Source organism: Ursus americanus, chromosome X (genome assembly GCF_024610735.1).
Source record: "Ursus americanus isolate L20-20 chromosome X, mUrsAme1.1.p, whole genome shotgun sequence".
Lineage (NCBI taxonomy): Eukaryota > Metazoa > Chordata > Mammalia > Carnivora > Ursidae > Ursus > Ursus americanus.
Window position 1 is genome coordinate 37,101,468 of NC_142164.1, and position 22,241 is coordinate 37,123,708.

Consider the following 22,241-nt stretch of genomic DNA (forward strand, 5'->3'; position numbering starts at 1 on the left):
CTTGTTATCAGAGAACTGCAAATTAAAACCATAATGAGATATCCCTACACATTAACTTGAATTAAAAAAAATACCAAGTGTTGGTGAGGATGTGGAGCAACTGGCACACTCATACAATGCTGGTAGGAATGTAGTTGGTATAGCTGCTAGAAATTGGCATGGCCAATTGGAAAATAGTTTGGCAGTTTCTTATAAAGCTAAACATATACCTACATTAAAAAAAACATATACCTACTTATAGCTTAGCAATTCTCTTTGTAGTTAGTTACCTAAGAGGAACAAAAACTTACATTCCCATAAAAACTTGAATGTAAATTATGTATAATAGCTCCAAACTATAAACAACCCAAATATCCATCAGTAGGTGAATAAAGAAACAAATTGTGGTATATCCATTCAGTGGAATACCACTCAACAATAAAAAGGACCAAACACATGAATGAATATCAGAAGTGTTACTCTAAGTAAAAGAAGCTAGTCATAAAAGACTGCATACTGGATGATTCCATTTACATGAAATTCTGGAAAAGGCAAAACCATAGGGACTGAAAACAGGTTCATGTTTGCCAGGGTCTGGGAGTGTGGAGAGAGATTTTATTACCTAGGGGCACAAGGGAACTCTTTGGGGGTGATAGAAATGTTCTATAACTTGATTGCACTTTAGATTATGTGTATATATACATTTGTCAAAATTCATTGAATTTTACACTTAAAATGGGTAGAGGGAAGTAGAAAGAAAGTTGATTTTCAAAAAACACCTTGGAGGTGAGGATGTCAATTCCATGTTAAAACAAACCCTCAACCTCTTGGGCAAAGAGAGGTTCTTAAAAGTTGAACTGTTTTTTGGAAGATAAAAGAGGGGAGGGAGCGGGGGAAGGTAAAGGCAACATAAGCAGCCCTGGTACAAAATATGGTCTCAGTTGAGTGCTTTGTCCCTAGAACCTGCCTTTCCTTCTAACCCCTAAAATGCGAAGGGCTTGGGGGAATTCCTGCTACAAAGCTGAGTCTATCCAGCTCCTTTCTTTCAAAGGAGCAAGTAATCCAATTCAAGGACCTTAAAATCAAAACAGTTACCTTTCTAAACCCAGAAAACTTCATAAAGAACTACATCACAGATTTATTGCAGGTCTTACCAACCTGTCTTGTTACATTGGATCTCCTTGGAATGGGAAGTAAGATGGAAATCTAGAATGAAGAAGCTAGATAACTTTACAGCTCTCTTTATATTAGTGTTTAAGTCATTCAGCCTATTTATTTTCTGTCTATTCTATTTCTGGTCATGGAATGGATTCTGAGGATAAGACAAGATGGTGGAGAAGATAGATCATTAGTAGGGAGGTTAAGATACAAGTGAAAAACAAAACAAAAACCTTTAGTTGTTTTCATTGTTTGAAGTGTTAAGTATTCCCTAGCCATCCAGCATATGAATTGTCCCATGGAACAAAACGTTTGGTACCAAACACAGTTCCATAAAAGTTTTTAAGGGCATAAAAAATAAAAGTTTATCATATCAATCAAAGCATTCTGAAACTTCTGAATCTAGTTCTGCTAGCTCTCTCAGTTGTGCTTATATTGAGTTTAGAATGCTTAAGCCTTCAGTAGGTCTTTCTTTGCCTGATCTGTTTTATATTAAAATAATTAATTCTATCATAGTAAAGGCAGAGTCCCAACCCTTAAAACTATTTGAACAAATTGTTTCAGAGCAGGAATTCCAAATATAAATTATTTCATTGTGGAAATCTATAGCAATTTGTCACTTAAAGCTTATTTTATGAGCTTCATCCTTAAGATGCTACCATATATTAAATTTATTAAAGCAGTCTAAACTAAGACTGGACAATATGTGTAAATATAGTATTTTTTCCAATGCAGGCAGGCTTTCTCATCTAATTTGGGGCTCTAAGAAATAAGACAGGCTATTCCAATGTATCAAGTCTGAGACTGAATTTTTTTTAAGTTTACTGAAAATCATTGACTTGGTCTTGCTAAGAGGAAGAAATGGTTCTTTCATTTCAAAATTTGGCAGAATCAAGCTAATCCCTTAAAGTATGTGTGTGATTTGGCTGGTTATATGTTGGTGGTGATTACACTTGATTTATAAGACACACACACGTATACCCATTCAACCTTCCCAGTCATCTGTAAGACTTTAGGTTCTCTCTCTTCCTCTGACATTTGCCAGTTAAATTAGCATTATAGAAATGGGAGGGGGAAAATATAATGCTGCCATGATAGAATTTCTGGGACTATCAGGCAAAGAAAAGTACTGAAAGATTGGTAATTCCTGATTCCCATTTTCAGATATTTGTGGTCTTCTATACTAACCCATGCTGTCTGTTTGAACAGTGTCTCCTTATTTTCCTGAGCCGCATGGGATACAGGCTATTTACAAAAGTTGGAGGGAGAGGAGTGTTGTATAAGGTTGTAATGGTGATTTAATGTATTTTCCTTATCAGCAGTAAAGGATCCGTGTGGTTGAGAGAAGTGTAAAATGTATGGGAACCTTACCTTCTCCCCCCCCCCATTTACCACCTCCTATTGTTCTCCTTTCAGGGTTTCTTAATTTGAATTTCAGATTACCTGGAAGAGTTAAGCCTCATTCATCCATTAATGATTCATTCACTCATTTAAAAGCCTCATTAAGTAATATGAATTAAGCAGTCAGATCAATACCTAGCTAAACAGTTGTTAACGGATCGTAAATGGAAATTTTTGTTTGGCGGGAATTTTGATTGGACAGGAATTTGTAGCTTTTAGATCACTTGAGTTTGATGAAGGCTAGCTAGACAACAGGGAAAAAAATTAAAGAAGAGGGTTGAGAGGGAGTCAGAAAGGGTGTTGGGAGGCCATCAAAGATAAAATAGTAGGTTTTGCTATGGGCTTCTAATGGGAATAGTATAGAAGCTTGTAAAATTGGTTTAGTGTGTCTAGGTTGATCCAGCATTTCTAGTTTGTTCTGGAATCTTCTCAGCTGATCTTTCTTCTCCCTTCCTGGGAGGAGGAGAATGAGATTTGTGTGTTCATAAGAATTTCCTATTCTCTGATATCTTAGAGGACGACTAGCTTTGCTACTCACAACTTTTTTCCCCTGTACTGGGGGAAAAATGATATTGGTAGTAAGATTTGGAGAACTACCCAGGTTTTATCACTAACCATCGAGGTGACTCTGCACTTAGTCTCCCTGGATCGCTTTTGTTTTTTTACCTGTAAAATGAAGAAATAGATAACCTCTTAAGATGTCCTTCATCTAACAGTCTTAGACTATCATATAAACCATGAACGATGTGCAAAAACTGTCGTTAGGGGTTTGCTATGGACTGAATTGTGGACCTCAAATTGAATATGTTGAAACCCTAACCTCCACCGTGATGGTATTTGGAGATAGGGCCTATAACAAGATAGTTAAGGTTACTTGAGGCCATAAGGGTGGGTCCCTGATCCAACAGGATTAGTGTTTTTGTAAGAAGAGCCGCTAGAGTTTGTGTGCATGCACGTTCATTCTCTCTCTTTCTGAATGCTCAGAGAAAAGGCCAAGTGAGTTCAAAAACAGTCACCTACAAGTCGGAAAGAGAGCCCTCACCAGAAACAGAACCCTGCTGGACCCTTGATGCTTTCCAGTCTGCAGAACCATGAGAAAATAAATTTCTGTTGTTTAAGCCACCTGGTCTGCGGTATTTTGTTAGGGCAGCCCAAGTAGACTAATACAGGATTTAACCACATTGAGTACATTTTTTACAAATCGTATCTGTAGTTTATGTGATCTGTAAATGAGGTAGGTAACTTCTTTGTGTTGAAACAGGAAGCGAAATGTTTTAACCTGGCAGTGGAAGGAAGACTCCACCATTTGTTTTTCTCTGAGCCCCTAGATCCTGGGGAATTATGGTATTGAGTTGGATGTTATGAGTAATTTAGTTGGATCATCACTGAGTAAGTAACAGAAGAACCTGAGCATAGTTGAGAAGCCATCATGATTTGATGGCAAAAGAAAAGAACCATGCTAGGTAGCTTCTCTTTTCCCGTATCTATGGGTACTATTAATAGCCTTGTTGAAAACCCATTTATAGTAATTCTCATTATATTGGTAGGGATGGATATCATCTTGTTAATGTCATCCCCTACAAATCTCATTCTAAAGAAGAGCAAATTGCCAGAGTGAAGGCTTGCAAGTTATCTAAGGCCATTTTTTTTTAACCTGTATCTGCTGCGGTATGGAGGGGAGATAGGATTTATGGTAAAATATTGTTAAGTGAACACACCCTTTTCATAGCTGTACCCCTCTCCCACAAATATATGTCTAATCTGTTCTGGTCTGCATCAGTAGTCCCAAAAGAGGGACGGAAGAAGTGGCACTGCAACTTGGACTGGGGAATATTCTGTTCAGATTTACATTGTTTTTCTGTACTTCTGCTGTTCCCATGCAACTACATTTCCCTGAGAGCTAGTACTGTTGACCTGATGGTATTGGCTGCCAGTTGGCAGAGAGGATTCACCTAGATTAGGTGGTTACTTCCTGTTCCTGTCTACAGACTCGGAAAAATGGAGAGAGTTTACTTGCCTCCAAAGGTTTCTCAGAACGTAGTGGTACAAAATGTTCACAAGTAGGAAAATTCCTTAAAAAGCTATGTCTGGTTACTTTCAGATAAACATTGCCATTAATATTTCATTTCATTTTGAACCCCTTTCTAGCTTGTAGTAATTTTTTTTTCAGTGTATGTAGGTGGCTTCAAACCATATGGTAAAAGTATTTTCCAGAAACCTTCAATCTTTGTCTTACTATGAACTATTTTCCTTAGTTCCTTGTCACTAAGCAGCTCCTCTCAACAGGCTCAAATCCCTTTTTCTACTTTGATCTATCTCTGATTACATTGCTGTCGTACATCCTTTCGGGAACTCATACATGTTTTAGTAATACATTTAAGAATAAAATTGCCTATTTCTTCCCTCTGTGCATTGGGAAAAGAAAAATTTTGGTTGCTATTTTTAGGTAACACGTATTGAATGTTCCCATAGTCATTGCCCTGTACAAAGTAGTTATCACACACAAGATACAATCTCTTGTGCTCAGTGATGTTTATTCTGTTTCAGTCTACTTTAAAATGCTTCGTTTCCCAAGTTCTTTCCCCCATGAAATGTTGCTTGTAGGTATTTTGGTTTTTTCAGTTCCATATATGTGTTCTTTTTTTTTTTAAGATTTTATTTATTTATTCAACAGAGATAGAGACAGCCAGCGAGAGAGGGAACACAAGCAGGGGGAGTGGGAGAAGCAGGCTCATAGCGGAGGAGCCTGATGTGGGACTCGATCCCAGAACACCGGGATCACGCCCTGAGCTGAAGGCAGACGCTTAACCGCTGTGCCACCCAGGCGCCCCATATATGTGTTCTTTTAAAACATTTTTTTAATTCTTTTGCTGAAAAATACTCAGCATACAATATTGTATTGGTTTCAGGCACAGAATATAGTAATTCAGTATGTATATACATTTTGAAATGGTCACCACAGTTAAGTCTAGTTACCATCTGTCACCATACAAAGTTGTTACAATATTATTGACTACATTCTCTAGCTGTACATAACATAGCCTCGTACCTCCTAATCCCCTTCACCGACTTGGTTCATCCCCCCCAGCAACTATCCGTTTGTTCTATCTATGAGTCTGTTTGTGTTTTGTTTGAACACATATGTGTTCTTTATAAAGTACACTGGATGAGCATTTGTAAATGAGAAATTAGAGCCCCAAATTGTGAAGGCATAGTTGTATTCTGTCTCCTAACAGTCTGATTTCTTCCATCTTCGGGCATCTGTCCTAAACACAGTGGGGATGTCAAGTAGCGCTCTCTCCCATCTTTGCCACAGATATTTCCCTGCCACACCAACCCCCAAAGTGGTTGTTGCCTGGGGCAGGTAAGGAACAGGGAGAGTGCAGACAACTCTGCATCTCCTTTACCTGTTATGAGGGCTTTTGGGGACAGATATTCAACAGTGCCTAAAATTCATAGAATGTTAGATCTGCAAGAGACCACAGCAAGTTACCAAGATTATCACACTACTTTCTGTTACCTCTCTGAGCCCTTGCTTATTACGGAGTACTTTTTCTCCCAGGCTGCCTGGCAAAATGCAGCTTATCCTCTAACACCCTACCCCTCAAATTCATCATCCCTTCATCAGTGATAGCATAGCATTATAAGAAACTGTATATGATTTTCCCTACTATGTTTTGAATGCCCTTCAACATATTCCCTAACATAGTGGTTAATGTATTCTTTTTCTGTTTACTCTACACGTTTTGAATGTTTGCTTGAGTAGATAGGATTGTTGTAAGAATGATGTGCATATATATTGTAGTGGGACAAAGAAGATAATTGAATGTAAAGCACTTTTAAATGACTTTCATCTCTAGGGTTTTTGGTGGGAAACGAATTCACTCACACTTGTAGGTTTCTCACTCAGGTCATCGAGGAAAAGAATACACAACTTAGTTCTGTGTCATGGAAAAGCCATTATGGTATTTTAAAGACATGTTAGTATCTATGTTACAGTGTGATTCACTTTGTTCTGAATCTGCCAAGGGACATGTTATGGAGACATGATTTATATAGGTGCCGTTATGGGAGAAAATTGGTATCTTACTGTCCACATAATGGTTGCTGACATTGACTCTACCAGATTACAAAGTGAAAAATAAAGAGGTGAAATTCATCGTTAAAGATGGTGTGTGGAGTGCCTGGGTGGCTCAGGCAGTTAAGCGTCTGCCTTCTACTCAGGTCATGATCTCAGGGTCCTGGGATCAAGTCCCACATCAGGCTCCATGCTCAGCTGGAAACTTGCTTCTCCCCCTGCCTGCCACTCCCCCTGCTTGTGCGTGCTTTCTTTCTGTCAAATGAATAAATAAACTCTTAAAAAAATAAAGACAGTGTGTGGAATTTAGGTAGTAGTATTTGTATGAGTTATGCATCTAATTCTTGTCTTCCTGATAATTCTCAGTCAAGAGCAATTAGAGAAATGCTCTAAGTGGAGCATCAGTATCTTGTTTCAAGTTAGAAGGTGTTTAGGTACATATGATGTAGAAAGCAGAAAACCTGGAATTTTCCTTTGGCTTTTTATCTTCGTACCTTTAATGTAGGTCATCCAACACTTGAATACTAACATCAACCATCATTTGGCCTTAGGGTCATTTTTTTAATGCCTCTGAGAATTTGGTTCTTAGGAGATGGTAGTTCTAGCACTGCTCCTGGTTTGTGTACATTATTTATTTTGGAACCTGTCTGCCCTGTGGCCACCTGTCAGAACTTGACATTATTTAAATGTTCAGGACGGGTAATTGAAGTATTTGAGTAGGATCTTTTCACCCAACTGCTGATGACTGACTAGGGAGTACTTTAAATACAGAGTGTGTTCTCCAACTCAACAGCATATTATTAGAAATACATGACATATGGTATGTCCCCCTAAAATTTAAATTTTTAGAAAGCAGAAATGTACTATATCATATCCATAATACTGTGAATAGTCACATTAACACAAACCACCCCCAACTGTAGGGTATTTATCTTTTTTACACAATGTGCTAAAATGTGTAAATTAATTTATTTCATACAAACTGACATATAAAGTTGCTTCTAACTAGAATTGTTTCTAGACTCAACCATTAATCGAGGCTGTCACTGGTTTGCTGCCAGATCCAAACATCTGCTATATTAAACTTCATTTAAAACTACACAACTTCCGAGGCGCCTGGGTGTCTCAGTTGGTTATGCGTCTGCCCTTGGCTCAGGTCATGATCCTGGAATCCCGGGACCAAGCCCCACATCGGGCTCTCTGGTCAGCGGGGAGTCTGCTTCTCCTGTCCCTCACCCTGCTTGTGCTCGCTCTCTCTCTCACTTGCTCTCTCTCAAATAAATAAAAACCTTTAAAAAAAACTATATAATTTTCTTGATGCCATAGTATTTAATGCTTGAGAGATTTTATTTGTTGGCCATACTTTTATCTAAAAATTAAAATAATTTTTCTGGTTTCAGAGTCTTGTTTTGTTAATATTTGCTCCTGCCCTTTACCTCTCCAAACCCTACTCATTTTTCTAGGCCAAGCTGAAGAGAATCAGACTCAATGAAATTTCCTTCTATCCCCATAGCTTCATTCACGGCATTTCGGACGTAGTTTATAGCACTCATTTTCTTTTGCCTGTGTGAGTTAGTTGTGAACACTCCTGCCTTCTGTACTGGCCCCTAGTGAGCTACGATGATCTTTTAGGTAATCTTGTATTTCCTGTAACCTTTCACAATACTTTGCCCAGAGATACTGAGTATTTATTGAAATTTTGGGTTTTTGTTTGTTTGTTTGTTCTTTGGTTTTTCTAAACTAGACTTAATGAATCAATCAGCAACTTGAGGTTTAAATGAGGACTCAAGCAGTCAGCCATGCTGGTTAAGGCTTTGTCCAGGTTGGTGTTTGGATTTCATTACGTATTAACTGTGGGACTACCTCATCTGTAAAATAGGAATGTTGGCAGTAGCATTACTCAGCCTCTTAGAGTTGTTGATGAGGATTAATATAGATGATTTGTTTAAAACATTTATCGTGCTGCCTCACATATAGGATACACTCAATCATTCCAACTATAATTGTTGTTAAATGCAGTCCCGTTAGGCTAGATCCAGCCCCTTGGGGGCCTGTCATGTGGTCTTTATATCTCAGGCATCTCACCCTGCATATAATAAATATTCAATAAATAACTTGCTTGAGTTGAATTGATTGATTGACCCTATTTTTATCTTCCATTACAGCCCACTGTTTGTAACATGGAAGATTGGTCGAGACAAAAGATTGCGTGGATGCATAGGTACTTTTTCTGCCATGAACTTGCATTCAGGACTCAGGGAGTACACACTTACCAGGTGAAGACCAATTTTTGTTACCTCTGCTTCTACATTAAAAAAAACCACTATGAAACTTGAACCTGATACTTTAACTCCTTTGCCTTTACTAAATTGTTAACATTATTGACTCCTTTCACATCAGATTTTTCCTTCTCTTCAACCATTTGCCTTACCTCTGGTAAAATGTTATTGCTACGTATATTATCATAATATAAAATACTGTGATTACATGTGTTCTGCCATAGATGTTTTAAAGTGTCTTCCTTCAAAGGCCAGCTTATTTGTGTAACTTGAAAATCAGTGCCCAAATGTCAATGGCTTACCAAATGTATTATTTCCGTAATAACACTGTGTCTCCTGTTAGGTTTTTAAGAATTGTAGATGTCTATTTCATCTTACACATGTTGCTACACTTTTATGTACTTTTGCAGTAAAGGGGAGAACCTTGGAAGAAAGGGATGCCACAGCCTGGCAGCGTAATCATTTACATTCACACTTTACCCAGAATTAATTGCAGCTTACTTATTTTGTTTCCTCTAACACAAGGACAAAGTAATGAATGCCTCATTGCAGTTTAGACTTTGTTTTTAATTTCCAAACTCACAAAAAGCTATCGAGCATGCCATCTGATTTTTTTTTTTTGGTTCAAGTTTAGATTTCTAGCAAATTATGTTCCAAAGTTATTTCAAAAGAAGAAAATTCCTTAAATAATAAGCTATTAGTAAAGGAATTTCCTGTTTTTTGTTCATATTTCAGGGTGATTATCTGATACAGTTTCTATAGTTGTAATATGCACAAGTATCTGTCCAACAAGAAATTGGTCCCTGCTGACTATTGGTACTTGGGGCAGGTTGCTTAACCACCAATAGATAAGTAGTAATTACAGGATTTTGTTCTATATACTTAATAGGGATGTTAGGGAGGTGTCAGGGGAACGAAATAATATTCAGTCTCTACTTTGGTTCTGGATTAACATTGCAGAACAGTCATTATTTTATTTTAGGATTGCATAAATGCAGCTCATTGTACCAGTTAATAAAATGCTGGTGACTGAGTCTAGTATTCTTATATTTGAAGGTGCAGCTCACAGCCACAGCGTTTTCTTAGCTTACAGTGAAGGCTGGAAAGAAAAGCAAAGGCTTGGAGGGTCACCTTCATTTTTTATATTTGCGCAGGCATTAGAATTGAGTGTTTGGACTTGATTAAGAACATACAAGCAGTAAAGGGGTCAAAACACATATTCTGGAAATGACTTGAACTTGCTAAAGATAGCATAAAGGCTAGTCTAAGCAAGTTAGGTTTTTTTTTCTGACATCAAATACCATGGACTCATTTTGGGACTTGAGCAAATTCTGCCAGTGACTACCTCTTTGGGACAGGTACATACGAAGTGACTCTTTTAATAGCTAATCAAAGGCAATTTATGACACATTTCCCAAAATAAGTTGTTATGAGGAACACTGGTTCCTTGGTTATTGCTTGGAAAAAAGGATTCTATGGCCAAATAAATTTGGGGAACACTGGTTAAGCAAATTTAAACAGCTGTGCTCACTGCGGGACTTCTCAGAGCCTTTTATGTTAATAGTGTTGTGAATCTCTAAGAGTGAGATCTAGAATGCAGCGTTTCCCAAACTTCAACTTTTTGACCACAGAACCCTTTTATCCTCCCACCCCATTCATTGTTTTAGGCCATTAGTATCCCAAGGAACACATTTTCAGAAATATAAGTCTGTCATAAAATTTCCATTTTTCTTTATAGTTGAGGAGTCCAAGTGGATTGTACAGAAACCCTTTGTACTTTCTAATGAAATTGTGGCAGAAATCCCAGTATCAAATGTTATATACTTTAGAAATCCTTAGTGGTAGCGACTGTAGTAGCAGTTTGGTTTTGTTTAAAGAAAATATGAAATTCTTTTGCCTACACTGATAAGAAGGGATGAAAGTATTCAACTTTTCCACACTTGTAGATCTGTCTCCTAGGAGTATTACCAGAGGCATTATAGTGTGTTTTTCTGACAATAATGTGATTCTGAATGAATCAGATAGCTCAGCTTGGAAATTTGCCTACATTTGTATACGTGGTTACCCTCATTGTAGTCTGTGGCTCTTCCTGTTTATTTTTCAACTTTTTTCTCGTGTTTTTATACAACTTCCTGAAATAATGTATGGCACACTAGATGCGTGTGTTTGTGTGTGTGTATACGCATGAACATACCCGGTCTTTTCATTTCTGTTTGGCTTGATTCCTTTTGCTTACATGACAATAAGAATGAAGTTATTTGGAAGAGATGAGCAAAAGAAAACACGTCTTACAATATACAATTGCTCTTTTTTTCTAAATTCATCTTAGAGTCAAAACTGTGGAGTCAATTTTAGAAAAGTTGCAGCATAATGCCTTTCAGTCCAATAGGGGGCACTTACCATTTCTACAAGCTGCTGTTGATGGTATTATTATTAATAGCTGCCCTTTATTAAAACTTAAAATGAGGAAACTGAGGTTTACAGAATTTTAATAATTTATCCACTCACATATCTAGTAAGCGGTAGAACCAGGATTCAAACCTAGGCCATTTGACTGCAAAGTCCAAGGTCTTAATTGTGACATTTAAGCTAAGACAAAATCAAATTTTCTGAGAAATCATGTTTTGCAGCTTTGTCATGAAAACAATAAACTTGAAAGAGAGTTACTGCAAATTGTATAAATCATGTATCAATAATTTGACACAAAATCTAGTTAGGAGTTAAGATTGAAATTTTGGAACATTATTTTAAATTCCAGAAAATCCACAGATGGGATTATAAAAAGTATATAATACAGGGTTGTATAGACTAGTCAGAAGAAAACTGACTTGGATTAATACTGAAGAAGGGGATAACGCTTATTACAAAAATATACTTATGTATGATGTGAAATTGTATTCTGTGGTACATGTAAATAATGGACTAGACTTTGAGAAGAATACAATTTTTTTAAATGTGACAATTGGAGGTTCTTGGAGTTCATTCTTCAATCTTAAAAACCCATAAATCACAAAATTTACAAATGGAATCAAATAAAAACAAAAAATAAACTATGAAATTAAAGACTCACCGGGTAGAGATGTCGTTTTAAAAAAAATTAGAATATCTGGTTTTTCACTGTCTTCATCTGTGATTAGGTAGACTGTTGTTTTCAGAATATTACTCAGATATGCCCTTGTTTGTTGTGAAATATACATAACGTGAAATTTACCATTTTAACCAATTTTAAGTGTACAGTTCTATACACTGATGTGCAACCATCACTACCATTCATATCCAAAATGTGTTCATCTTTCCCAATTGAAACTCGGTACCTACTCAACACTAATTCCCCATAGCTCCCTCCCCCACCCCCTGGCAGCCATCATTCTACTTGCTGTCTCTGAATATGACTCTTTTGCATACCTCATATAAGTGAAGTCATACAGCATTTGTCCTTTTATGATAGTCTTATTTGGCCTAGCATAGTATCTTGAAGGTTCACCCATGTGGTAGCACGTGTTAGAATATCCTTCCCTTTTAAAAGGCTGAGTAGTATTTCATTGTATGTATTTACCACATTTTGTTTATCCATTCATCTGTCTGTGGACATTTGGGTTACTTCAACCTCTTGGCTATTGTAAATAATGTTGCTATGAACATGGGCATACAAATACCTGGTTGAGTACCCCTTTTTTTCCTTTTAAAAGCTAACCATTTTACAGAAGACAATGATCTAGTTTGTTTATGGTCCCTTAATCTCTAAAATCTAAATCTAAAAAGTGACCAGGTCCTTTTTAAATGAAATGCCTATCGTAGATTACGTTTTTATTTATAAACATACAGTTTTAAAGTTCAGACACTTGTCATAGTCAAGTTTTATGTTCTCCTAATTGAAACTTTGATTTTAGGCTGAACTAAGACCTTATAAATAGGCTGATTTCCTCCCAGTCGTAAAATTGCATAATTTCTGTGTCTGTAGCAGAAAGACTTTGTGAGAATTATAATGTTGAACTATGAAAGAGACTATTCCTTCCTTGTCCTTGGAGACTCTGGGTAAAAGCAGGAAAGATTAGAGCAAATAAGAAGCAGGATGGAGAGCTCAGAATTATTGATAGAAGTTTATCCATGGTGACATGTTCAAGTCCACAAATGACTCTATTTATTAGTGGTCAGAGCTTCCAAGTAGAAATATTCTTTATCCCAGTTGAAGAAGAACAATGTCTAGTGTTTGCCAAGCTACTTGCATTTATGGCTGTTACATGTTAGAAAGCCGAGGCAAACTTATTTCCTTTCTCTTAGTACTTAGAGTATATACTTTTGTAGGAAGAGAATCACAACTCCTATAGATGAACACAAACGTCTCAAAGAAGATTCCTTAAAATTTTGGTCAGTAAGGTGCCCAGCAAAGTGTACATCTGATTCTTTATGTAAATTCAAGTTGGTGGTAATTCTTCTAGAACATATAAGAGTGAATAATAGAGATGTTCTTATTTTGTAAAACAGAAATGTGGTCTATCATCAAGCTTAAAAGACTTTCTTTTCTTCTCATTTACTTTGTTGGACTTAGACCTCTTAGCAGTGAAATAATTATGCAGGTGCGTGGGCAGCGTCTGGAGCTTGATTCTCAACTATGCCACTTTGTTGCATTACTTAATTCTGAGAAATTAGGGATGGAGGTTTGTTCTTTTCTAAGGAACAGGGTGACCATATAAAAGGTGATGTGTTTTGTTTTGGAGTTTGTTTTGTGTGAGTGAGAGTGTGTGTGTGTGTGTGTGTGTGTGTGTGTGTGTGTGTGAGAGAGAGAGAGAGAGAGAGAGAGAGAGCGATTGTTTCCATGTTACAAATGTTCATTTTCTATTAGGATTTTTGAGCTATTAGAAATAGCTGACAGACCTACTTTATTACTTTCAAAGGCCCTGGCTAGATCGGGTTCTTCTGGGTGACTAGCTTTGTTGTAAACCAAATTCGCTTTTATATTTAGTATTATAATCTGTCATTTTTCTAAGGCAGTATGAGGCTAAAACCATTGTAAGCAGCATAATTATATTTTTCCCTCTCAGAGTGGACTATTTTGTGATCATTGTTATTCTTGATTATTTTAGGTAACTGGACTTGGCTCATTGAGAATAATTGGTTTAAACAAGCCCTCCCCCAACTCCTCATTTAGTATTAGTGCTCATGGTAGCATCACCCAGATCGATTTTTCTCATGTAAAAGAAAAGCTGTACGTGAGTCACTTCTAAGTACACTATTGTCATGGAGGCTCATTCTGGAGATGCTCAGGCCAGACTATTTTTGGCAAGTGTCAGTGGCAAGACTCCTGGCTAAAATATACTTTTTGGAGAAATAAATTAGATATATCAAAAACAGGATACAAAATTACTTAGCTTAATTTGCAGTCTATATTTTGTTGCCTTTTTACAAAAGGCAGGTTGGCCCGACTTGTAAAACTTGTACCTAATTTGTTAGTTTCGGTGTCTGAGTTACCAAATGAAAAATTAAGTGTTTCTCAGATTGCATAAGCATTTCACTTAAGGTATAGTTTGGAACCTAGATCGTTATATACCATCTATTCAAATTTATTCATAAGGTAGTATGACTAAATATAATCTGTGGAAATCTGGAATCCTCTTTTTAGCCACTAGTTTAATGCAGTCTTTCATTGTTCCGTGGCTGTGCTAAATGTACAGAGATGTGGCCAAAAAAATAGCCAGCAGAATGTGGAAGGAAAAACTAGAGAGTTAAGAACCATTCCCCATGTGGGTAATGGCTCCTGAATTAGAGAGAACTATCTGGATTCACAGAGCACCTACTACCACAGAAATTAAGTGTAGTGAGTATGTCAGATCCCAGTTCCTTATCATATCCTCCAGACCTTAAGATCTCCAGTTGGAATCCCTGTGTTCAGCTTTAAGGGCCACAGGCAGAATGCCTTTGGGTAGAAAAGCAGAAAAGGCCATCTGTAAAAAGGTGAAGGTGCTAGAGAAGTTGAAAATAGGCTTTTGCGATGTCAGAGCTCTGGGTTCTTGCATTTCATAAGAAGGTAAACTACAAGAAATTGAACCTATTCTTACATCTATCTATAAACTTTATTGCTTTGGCCCTGGGAGGCTGCTATTTCCCCTTTAATCAGGTTTAAACAGTTCATCCTGCAAATCTGGTCCAAATTTTGCCTTAGGAATTTATAATATAGTAGGAGAGATAAGTTATATAAATAATTATGGTCCTAGATAGAAGGTGATTTTTGCCCAAGAGTCAGAAGTTGCACTGGATGAACAGATACTCTACATCCATAATAAAAGTAGCACTGTATTTAAAGCAATTTATGAAATTATTTCATTTGGCCCATCCCTTGTCTACTTTGAGTAAAAGCAAAACACTTTATATGTTGTTTTTTAATCCTATATGGACAAAAACTCCCAAATTCCAGGGATGTGTATCAATTGTTAATATCAAAGTACCACATACAAGGTATTGCGTTTTTTGAGAGATTAATAACACATATTTTGAAGGGAAAAATGAACTTACTATGGAAAAAATTAAAACCTCAGAAATAGAGCACATTTAAAAGTGTGTGTACTCACACACACACACATACACAGTTCACCAAAGAGTAACTAGAACCAGTTGGGTTATAGCCCTGACGCTTGGCAAATGAAGAAAATTAAAAGTTAATAGTTTAGATTCCATTTCTTTCTTGTCCCATGAAAATGGATTCATATTTTGTTTCAGTACAGTAAATTGATATATACCTCCTTTCCTGAGAATCATTGCTTGAGATACTCTTCATTTTTTGAAAGACTGAAGTGGTAAAGATAAGTTAGAACACAAATATTGTATGAAATCATTATTATGTTAGATGCGGTCTAAAATCATAGTGAGGCATTTAACAATATATTTACTTTTGTCTGAACATTTACAAAATAAATATTGAGTCTACTTATAAGTATCTAAAGTATTTGAATCATGAGGACCTGAATGAATGAGAGAAGAGATTTGTATCTTAGTGTCCTGGAAGAATAAGATGCTTACACCAATAAATGCTCAAGGCGATGATTCCCGTCTAGAGTATCATACAAATAATATGTTCTCACCACTTCTAGGGGACGATGTTGCTAGTAACTTGAGTACTTTAAAATAATTGAATGTTGAGGCATTGTGCAGCGAATAATACTCAATTTTTAGTTCCTGTTTTATAAGCATGAGAAAATACTTTTTCAAAGATTTCCTTAAAAGGCAAAGAAGCAAAGCCCTCCTCCATATTCTTTGCCCTTCCCTCAAACTTTAAACTACCTCAGATGTGGATAGCCAAAATAGTAGCCTTTGGAAAACTTTCCTTTTCATCATTGATAACAATTTTGTGTTCTTTAAAGGCTAAATACTCATTGTTAGCCCTCTGTCTCGTGTTGTAGATATATTTGTTGTAGAAACAACAATCCAGATTTTTTTTTACTCTCTCTCACCTTTTAAATAAAGAACAAATATTTGATATAAAAGTCTTGTCCTAAAGAGCTACATTATTTGGGCTGCTTCTTTACAAAAGAAATTTAAGAGCCCATACTATATAATAAAATAGGCATGGACAAATGGTAACTTTTTAAAAAGTTCTACTGGAACAAGAGTTTCATGGGCGCTAAGAATTTTTAAAGATGGGAAGTGGTATTTAATATATTCTATTGAGAATGAGGCTCTAATTATTAGTATCAAATTTGCATTTTCCATACGTTTAAAATTTAAAAGTGAAGAAAATACAGTAGAGTCATGAAGTTTAGATTTACAGTTTGTCTCATGTTCAGAAAGCTCATTTTTATTAATTTTGCACTTCTTACCTCAGCTCACAAAATTATCCTGTAAATAAATATATTGGAACTATAGGCTTCATCATTCAAATTAGATCAGCATGATATTCTCTCCATTTTTAACCCTCATTTTTAAATTTATACATTGATATGCCAACTTTTGTGCCCTTTCTAGTGGTGAAAAAAAAGATGAGAATAAGCCATAAAAATAAATTCGTGAGAAGCTTTAATTGATAAGCCCAGAACTCAACTTCCTGTTGCTATACCCAGCTACTTTCAGAACTGCTTTGTATGGTCCACAAAGCTGACTTAAAAGGTTCCAACTATTGCTACTTCACTGAGGATAGGAGGAAAGAGAGTCTCTTAAATTCTTCAGGCTGCTGGGTGATGTATGGAAGTGTTGAATCACTCTATTGTACACCTGAAACTAGTATAACACTGTATGTTAACTATATGGGAATTAAAAGAAAAACTTAAGAAAAAATAACTTCTTCAGGTTCCTTTAAACCGAAGCCATTCTTCTAAGATGACCTTCCATTGCTCCCTAGCTAATGGGGGGCTGATTTGCTTACCTGGGTCTGGAGAAGTCTGCTAAGCCTTGGGAACGAGTGGAGCATTTGTTGCATATACGAGCAGTAAATAACCACACACGGCGGCTGGTTAGACTGAACACTGCTAATGAGGTCATGGGCTCAATCCCCATTTGGGCAAGTTCGCTTTGTTTAGCTGAACACAGACTGCACCCACTTACCAGGGGGCCCAGACAAGAGCATGTGGATGACCCTGTACCACACCCAAAACTTTAGCCTCATCTCAGCAATAGGAAACATGCTGCATTTGGAATACCCAACACTGAGCTTTCTCCCAAATAGTTAATTCTGCCCCAGTAGCCACACTGGGCATGAACACACCCCTTGGCATGACTGAACTCTTCTCAGTTACTGTTAATCCTTATCCCTGAGACAAGAAATCCCCCTCTGTCTCTCCGTCTTGCCTAGAGTAAAGACCAAAGTCGTTCCAAAAGCTCTATTTCAATTAGAGTGAAGTCAGTGCCTTACAGTGCCATCACCCTCTGTCTGCCCCTGCCTCTCCCCCCGTCCCCTATTCCCATAAAAAAACTTAACAGTTTTTTTAAAAGATTTTATTTATTTGAAAGAGAAAGAGAGAAAGAGCATGAGTGGGGGAGGGGCAGAGGGAAAGGGAGACGCAGGCTTCCCGCTGAGCAGGGAGCCCGATGCAGGGCTCCAGCCCAGGAACCCTGGATCATGACCTGAGCCGAATGCAGCCGCGTAACCGACTGAGCCACCCACGCGCCCCTACTCCCATCCTTCTTAAGAAGCACTGCCTTCAAAGCCCTAACCTCACGCTCCAGCCATGCACAATTATTCACCACTTCCCAAATACACATCTTTCATGTCTCTCTGGCTTTGAACGTTTTTTTTCTCTGCCAACCACACCTCTCTCCATCTCTACCCAGTCAACTCCTATCCATCCTTCAAGACGCAGCTTGCTCATTACTTCTTCTATGAAATTTCCTTGACACTCCCACAGGAAAGTTGGTCAGTCTCTGTGTTCACTCAGCACTTTGTTCGGGCCTCTTGTGATAACACTTGACACACTGGTTTGTAATGATTAACCTTACACGTTTGTCTCATCCTTTTGAAATTGTCCTCAGCAGTAGTTTACCAAGCCACATCAAGGCAAATAAATAGAAAACAGTCTCATCACTTTGTCACAACTTGATCCCGATGACTGTTTCCACTCTCTTCCTTTCTGTCTGCTTCTGTCAGCTTACGTTTGTCATCCTTCCCTGCTGCCACTGTACTTGAGCTATTAGAAGTTTCTAATTCCGACTGGTAGTGAGAGGGATAGTTTAAGGCCAGTTAGAGTTAGACAGATCCAGGGTCCTCATCCAGAACACTTTTGAAAGCAAGTTAACAGAAGGTTGATCTCTTGGGATAGGTTCTAGAAGTGATTGACGAAGCACAAGCTGGAGGGAATCCTTACAAAGTCATCTAGTCCAACCCTTAACAGCTACTTGAATCTCTCTTAAAATCTCCCAAGAAATGGGTAGTTTCTCTCCAAATATCTCCATTGACTTGGAACTCACTACTGGTTAAGTAAAACATTTCCTTTTCAAACACCTCTCAACCCACTGCCCCAGCTCCAGTTACCACATTGCTTTAGTTGAAGCGCCAGAAGTCAAAGATTGCCTATATTTAGCACTTTATTCTTTATAGAAAGCCACACTAACCAGCAGTGGTTAAACTTACCCTCTGAGTAATGTCTGAGCCTTCAGAAGTTGAGGAGTGGTAAGATACATAGCTTTACAACGGACTCCCATCCACCTACCCATAACAATTTTAACTGGCCCCCAATTATTGAAACCTTTGAAGCTGCTGCCACCACAGATTCCCTCACTGCCTACATTAGACTTCTGGAATTGGCTGGGCCAGAGTCCGTAGATTCTAAGATAGAACAGGTACTAGATCTTTTAGTAGCACCCAATAATTCATAGTACAAAGTTGGAACTAGAGTTAGAACACAGGTCTTCTGACATTGCCTGGGACTGTCACCACAATTTTCATAACAGAAGACCTCTATAAAAGTAGGAAAATATATTTCTATTAGTTTCGTGTTAAGAAGCACGCCGTTCCAAGGCACCCTGTAATAGAGCAATCATTTTGTAACATAAAGTCTCAACACCCAAGTTATCTGCCTTGTGTCCAATTTTTGGCATATTTCCATAAAATGAAGAATAAATACCCTTAGAGCTATTCAACCAAAACTACAGGAGTGACGGAATCTGTGAGACAAGCCCAAAGCAAAACCCAAAGCAAATATATACACGCACACATATACACACAGATACGTGTGTATGATGTTTACTCTTATCTTAGATTCCCCTTTTCCTCAAACATGGCCTCCAGCATACTACTAGTTAAATTTCCTAATCACAGTAATCACTAATAACTTCCCTTTGTGTGTTTGTCTTGGACCCATCCAAGGTATTTTATGGAAGTAACCTCGTTACATCTTGCCAATTATATGTGATGTTGAAGGTATTTCACTTCTATTACAGCTAGTGAAAAACAGGACTTAGCTTAAGTCACTTGCTGAATCACAGCTAATACGTGACCACACCTGAATTTGAACCTGATTCTATCTGGCTCTGAAGTCTGTGTTCCCAGCCACTGCATATACTGCTCTCTCCTCCAGTGACATCACTCCCTCTTCTGTGAAAGCTTCTCACAGCTATCTGTTCTCCTAACTCCACCAGCATCCCCTGGCCTCCATTCACAGGAAAAACAAACACACACACACTGAGTAAGTCTTCTCTTCATGCAGAGACTTGGTTACTCAGTTCAGTCGTCCAAAATCCCTCACACCTGCAGTCCCTAAGTTCCAATCTTTACTCAACTTCTGGATCCTCTTGCCTTTTAGAATCTTACGGCACACCATCTCCCTCATTTTCCCGTTTTCTTCACAACTATCCTCTTGGTCCAGGTTGGAGTTCTGAACCCCCTTAGTCCCCTCAGAACGGATCATCTCCTCAGGGACACCCCCCTCCCGCCACAAGCTTTGAATTGCTTTGTGCCACATCTGTATCTCATTCCATCAAGTTTACATGGGATACGAGTTCAGTCTTCAGGTTTCCAGTTGGGCATAAGCTGCTGAAATCCACTCTGACTTGTGCAGGGGCTTAGGGAAGGCTTCCCTGTAAAGGGTCTGTAGATAAAAGCCCCACCTGGTGAAAAGGGGAGGCATTTCAGGGGTAATAAGTTAGTCCATTCCTTAGAAATTATAATTATGGAAGCAGATTCCAAATTTCCAAATAATTTAGATCAAATTTATTGCTTCAGTTTTCATTTTTGCAAGTTGACGTTCTTTGGGGCAACTTAGCATAAAACAAGAAACAGCTATATAAACGGAGGACAAATATATCCACGACTGACATGTTTCTCGTAGAGATGAAAAAGGAATTTTAAGAAGGAACTAGATGTATTTGGACATGGATTATGTCTGTTGTACCATACTTACATTTCTGACAATGAGAAGGTTTTTTTAAAAAAAATAATAAAAAACTATCCAGATTGCGTCTCTTTCTGATTGCATTGGGATTTGGGGATCTGAGTATTTGAAAAGCAAGGGAGATTTTTAAATGTATTTTTTTTTAAATTGTGTACAGGTCTTTTATGGGCACATTATCTTTTTCAACTTTGAGGTAAACAGTAATGGAAACTAGAACCTTAGGCATTGTAAGTATCATGTTTTTGCCCTCGATCCATTTTAAAACTTCTTTATCTGAAACAAATAGCACATCACCAGAAGTCTGTTTTCAGGATAGAGGCATTTCAAAGTCTGACAGGAAAATACATTTCCATTTTTTTTAAATTCATATACTGCCTGTTAATTACTATAAAATGAATGGCAGCATTGCTGGATACATTGTCCATGCCTCATGTCTCCTAATAGGATTTCCAAGAATGTTGCCAGCACATGAAGTTGTCATTTCACATATTCAGACCCCACATACCAGAGACTCATCGTGGCAACAGGGCAAATTAATGATGCCGTGAAAGAGAAACCAGCAAACAGCTGGAGATGCCTGCCCAGGAGTTAGTCACATTTGGAGTCTCCAGGATGTCAGAGAGGCTAACCGAGGCACCCAAGCGTCATTTGTAGGCTTGTGTCAGAGGTCAGAGAGGTGAGAGGAAAGGGTGATGGGACCTGGTGGAGCAGAAGTTCGGCCAACTTGGCGAATGTCAGAGTTGATTGCTGCCCTTCTGTCTCTTGTCTAAGGTGTATCCCATTTGAAGTTCGAGACTGAGAAAACCTTCCAGAAAGAACATTTTAGATTTCCCGGGCAGATAACTTAGTAAATGCTCATGGCTCTCCAGTGTCACACTGCAGAGTTCTTCTGTTTCCCAAAGGATCCGCCGAGGGTTTTCCCCAAACCCCCAGAGTTACTGCTTCTTCCTTTGTGTGCTCATTATGTATGGTTGGTACCTCTGTCGTAGCACTTTATTTACCTTGCCTTGCAGCGGGCTTAATTCTGCACTTGATTCTCTCCCTTACTTAGGCTGGCAGTCCCTTAAGAACCTGAGCTAAATTTTTCAGACATTTGCATCCCTTACGTAGCTGTGGGGGATTAGGCATCGATGAAAATAAATGTTTGGTAACAGGTCTCTGGTCAAGTAAATCATAGGAAAATAAAATTAATTTGCAGAAGTGATTTACTTTCATTTTGAGGAACGTAGACATAACCTATGGTGAGCCATATCTGTATTTTGTTTTCTATTTATAATTTGAGATCCAGGAACTTTTGACTCATGATTTGCTGCATGACTGCATCAGCTATCATTTGACAAAGGATGGGAACACTTCATTCTTATGAGAGGTTTTAGGTAGACAAAATGTTTAAGATATTCTAGTTGTAGCTATTAAGTCTGCTATTAAAAAAATGGGGACTCCTAGGTGGCTCAGTCAGTTAAGTATCTGCCTTTGGCTCAGGTCATAATCTCAGGGCCCTGGGATCCCTGCTCAGCGGGGAGCCTGCTTCAC

The 22,241-nt window shown here is 37.9% G+C and overlaps 1 protein-coding gene across 3 annotated transcripts in view; it reads left to right on the forward strand.

Annotated features, from left to right (window-relative positions):
• AMMECR1 (AMMECR nuclear protein 1) overlaps positions 1-22,241 on the forward strand; it is a 109,811-nt gene that overhangs the window by 42,369 nt on the left and 45,201 nt on the right. For all 3 annotated transcript variants that reach the window (XR_015723430.1, XM_087860104.1, XM_087860105.1), the window contains exon 2: positions 8,782-8,892. Coding sequence is in view for 2 of the 3 variants with exons in the window: in XM_087860104.1 (XP_087716230.1) it covers positions 8,782-8,892 (111 nt within the window). In the remaining variant the exon portion in view is untranslated. The remainder of the gene's footprint in view (positions 1-8,781; positions 8,893-22,241) is intronic.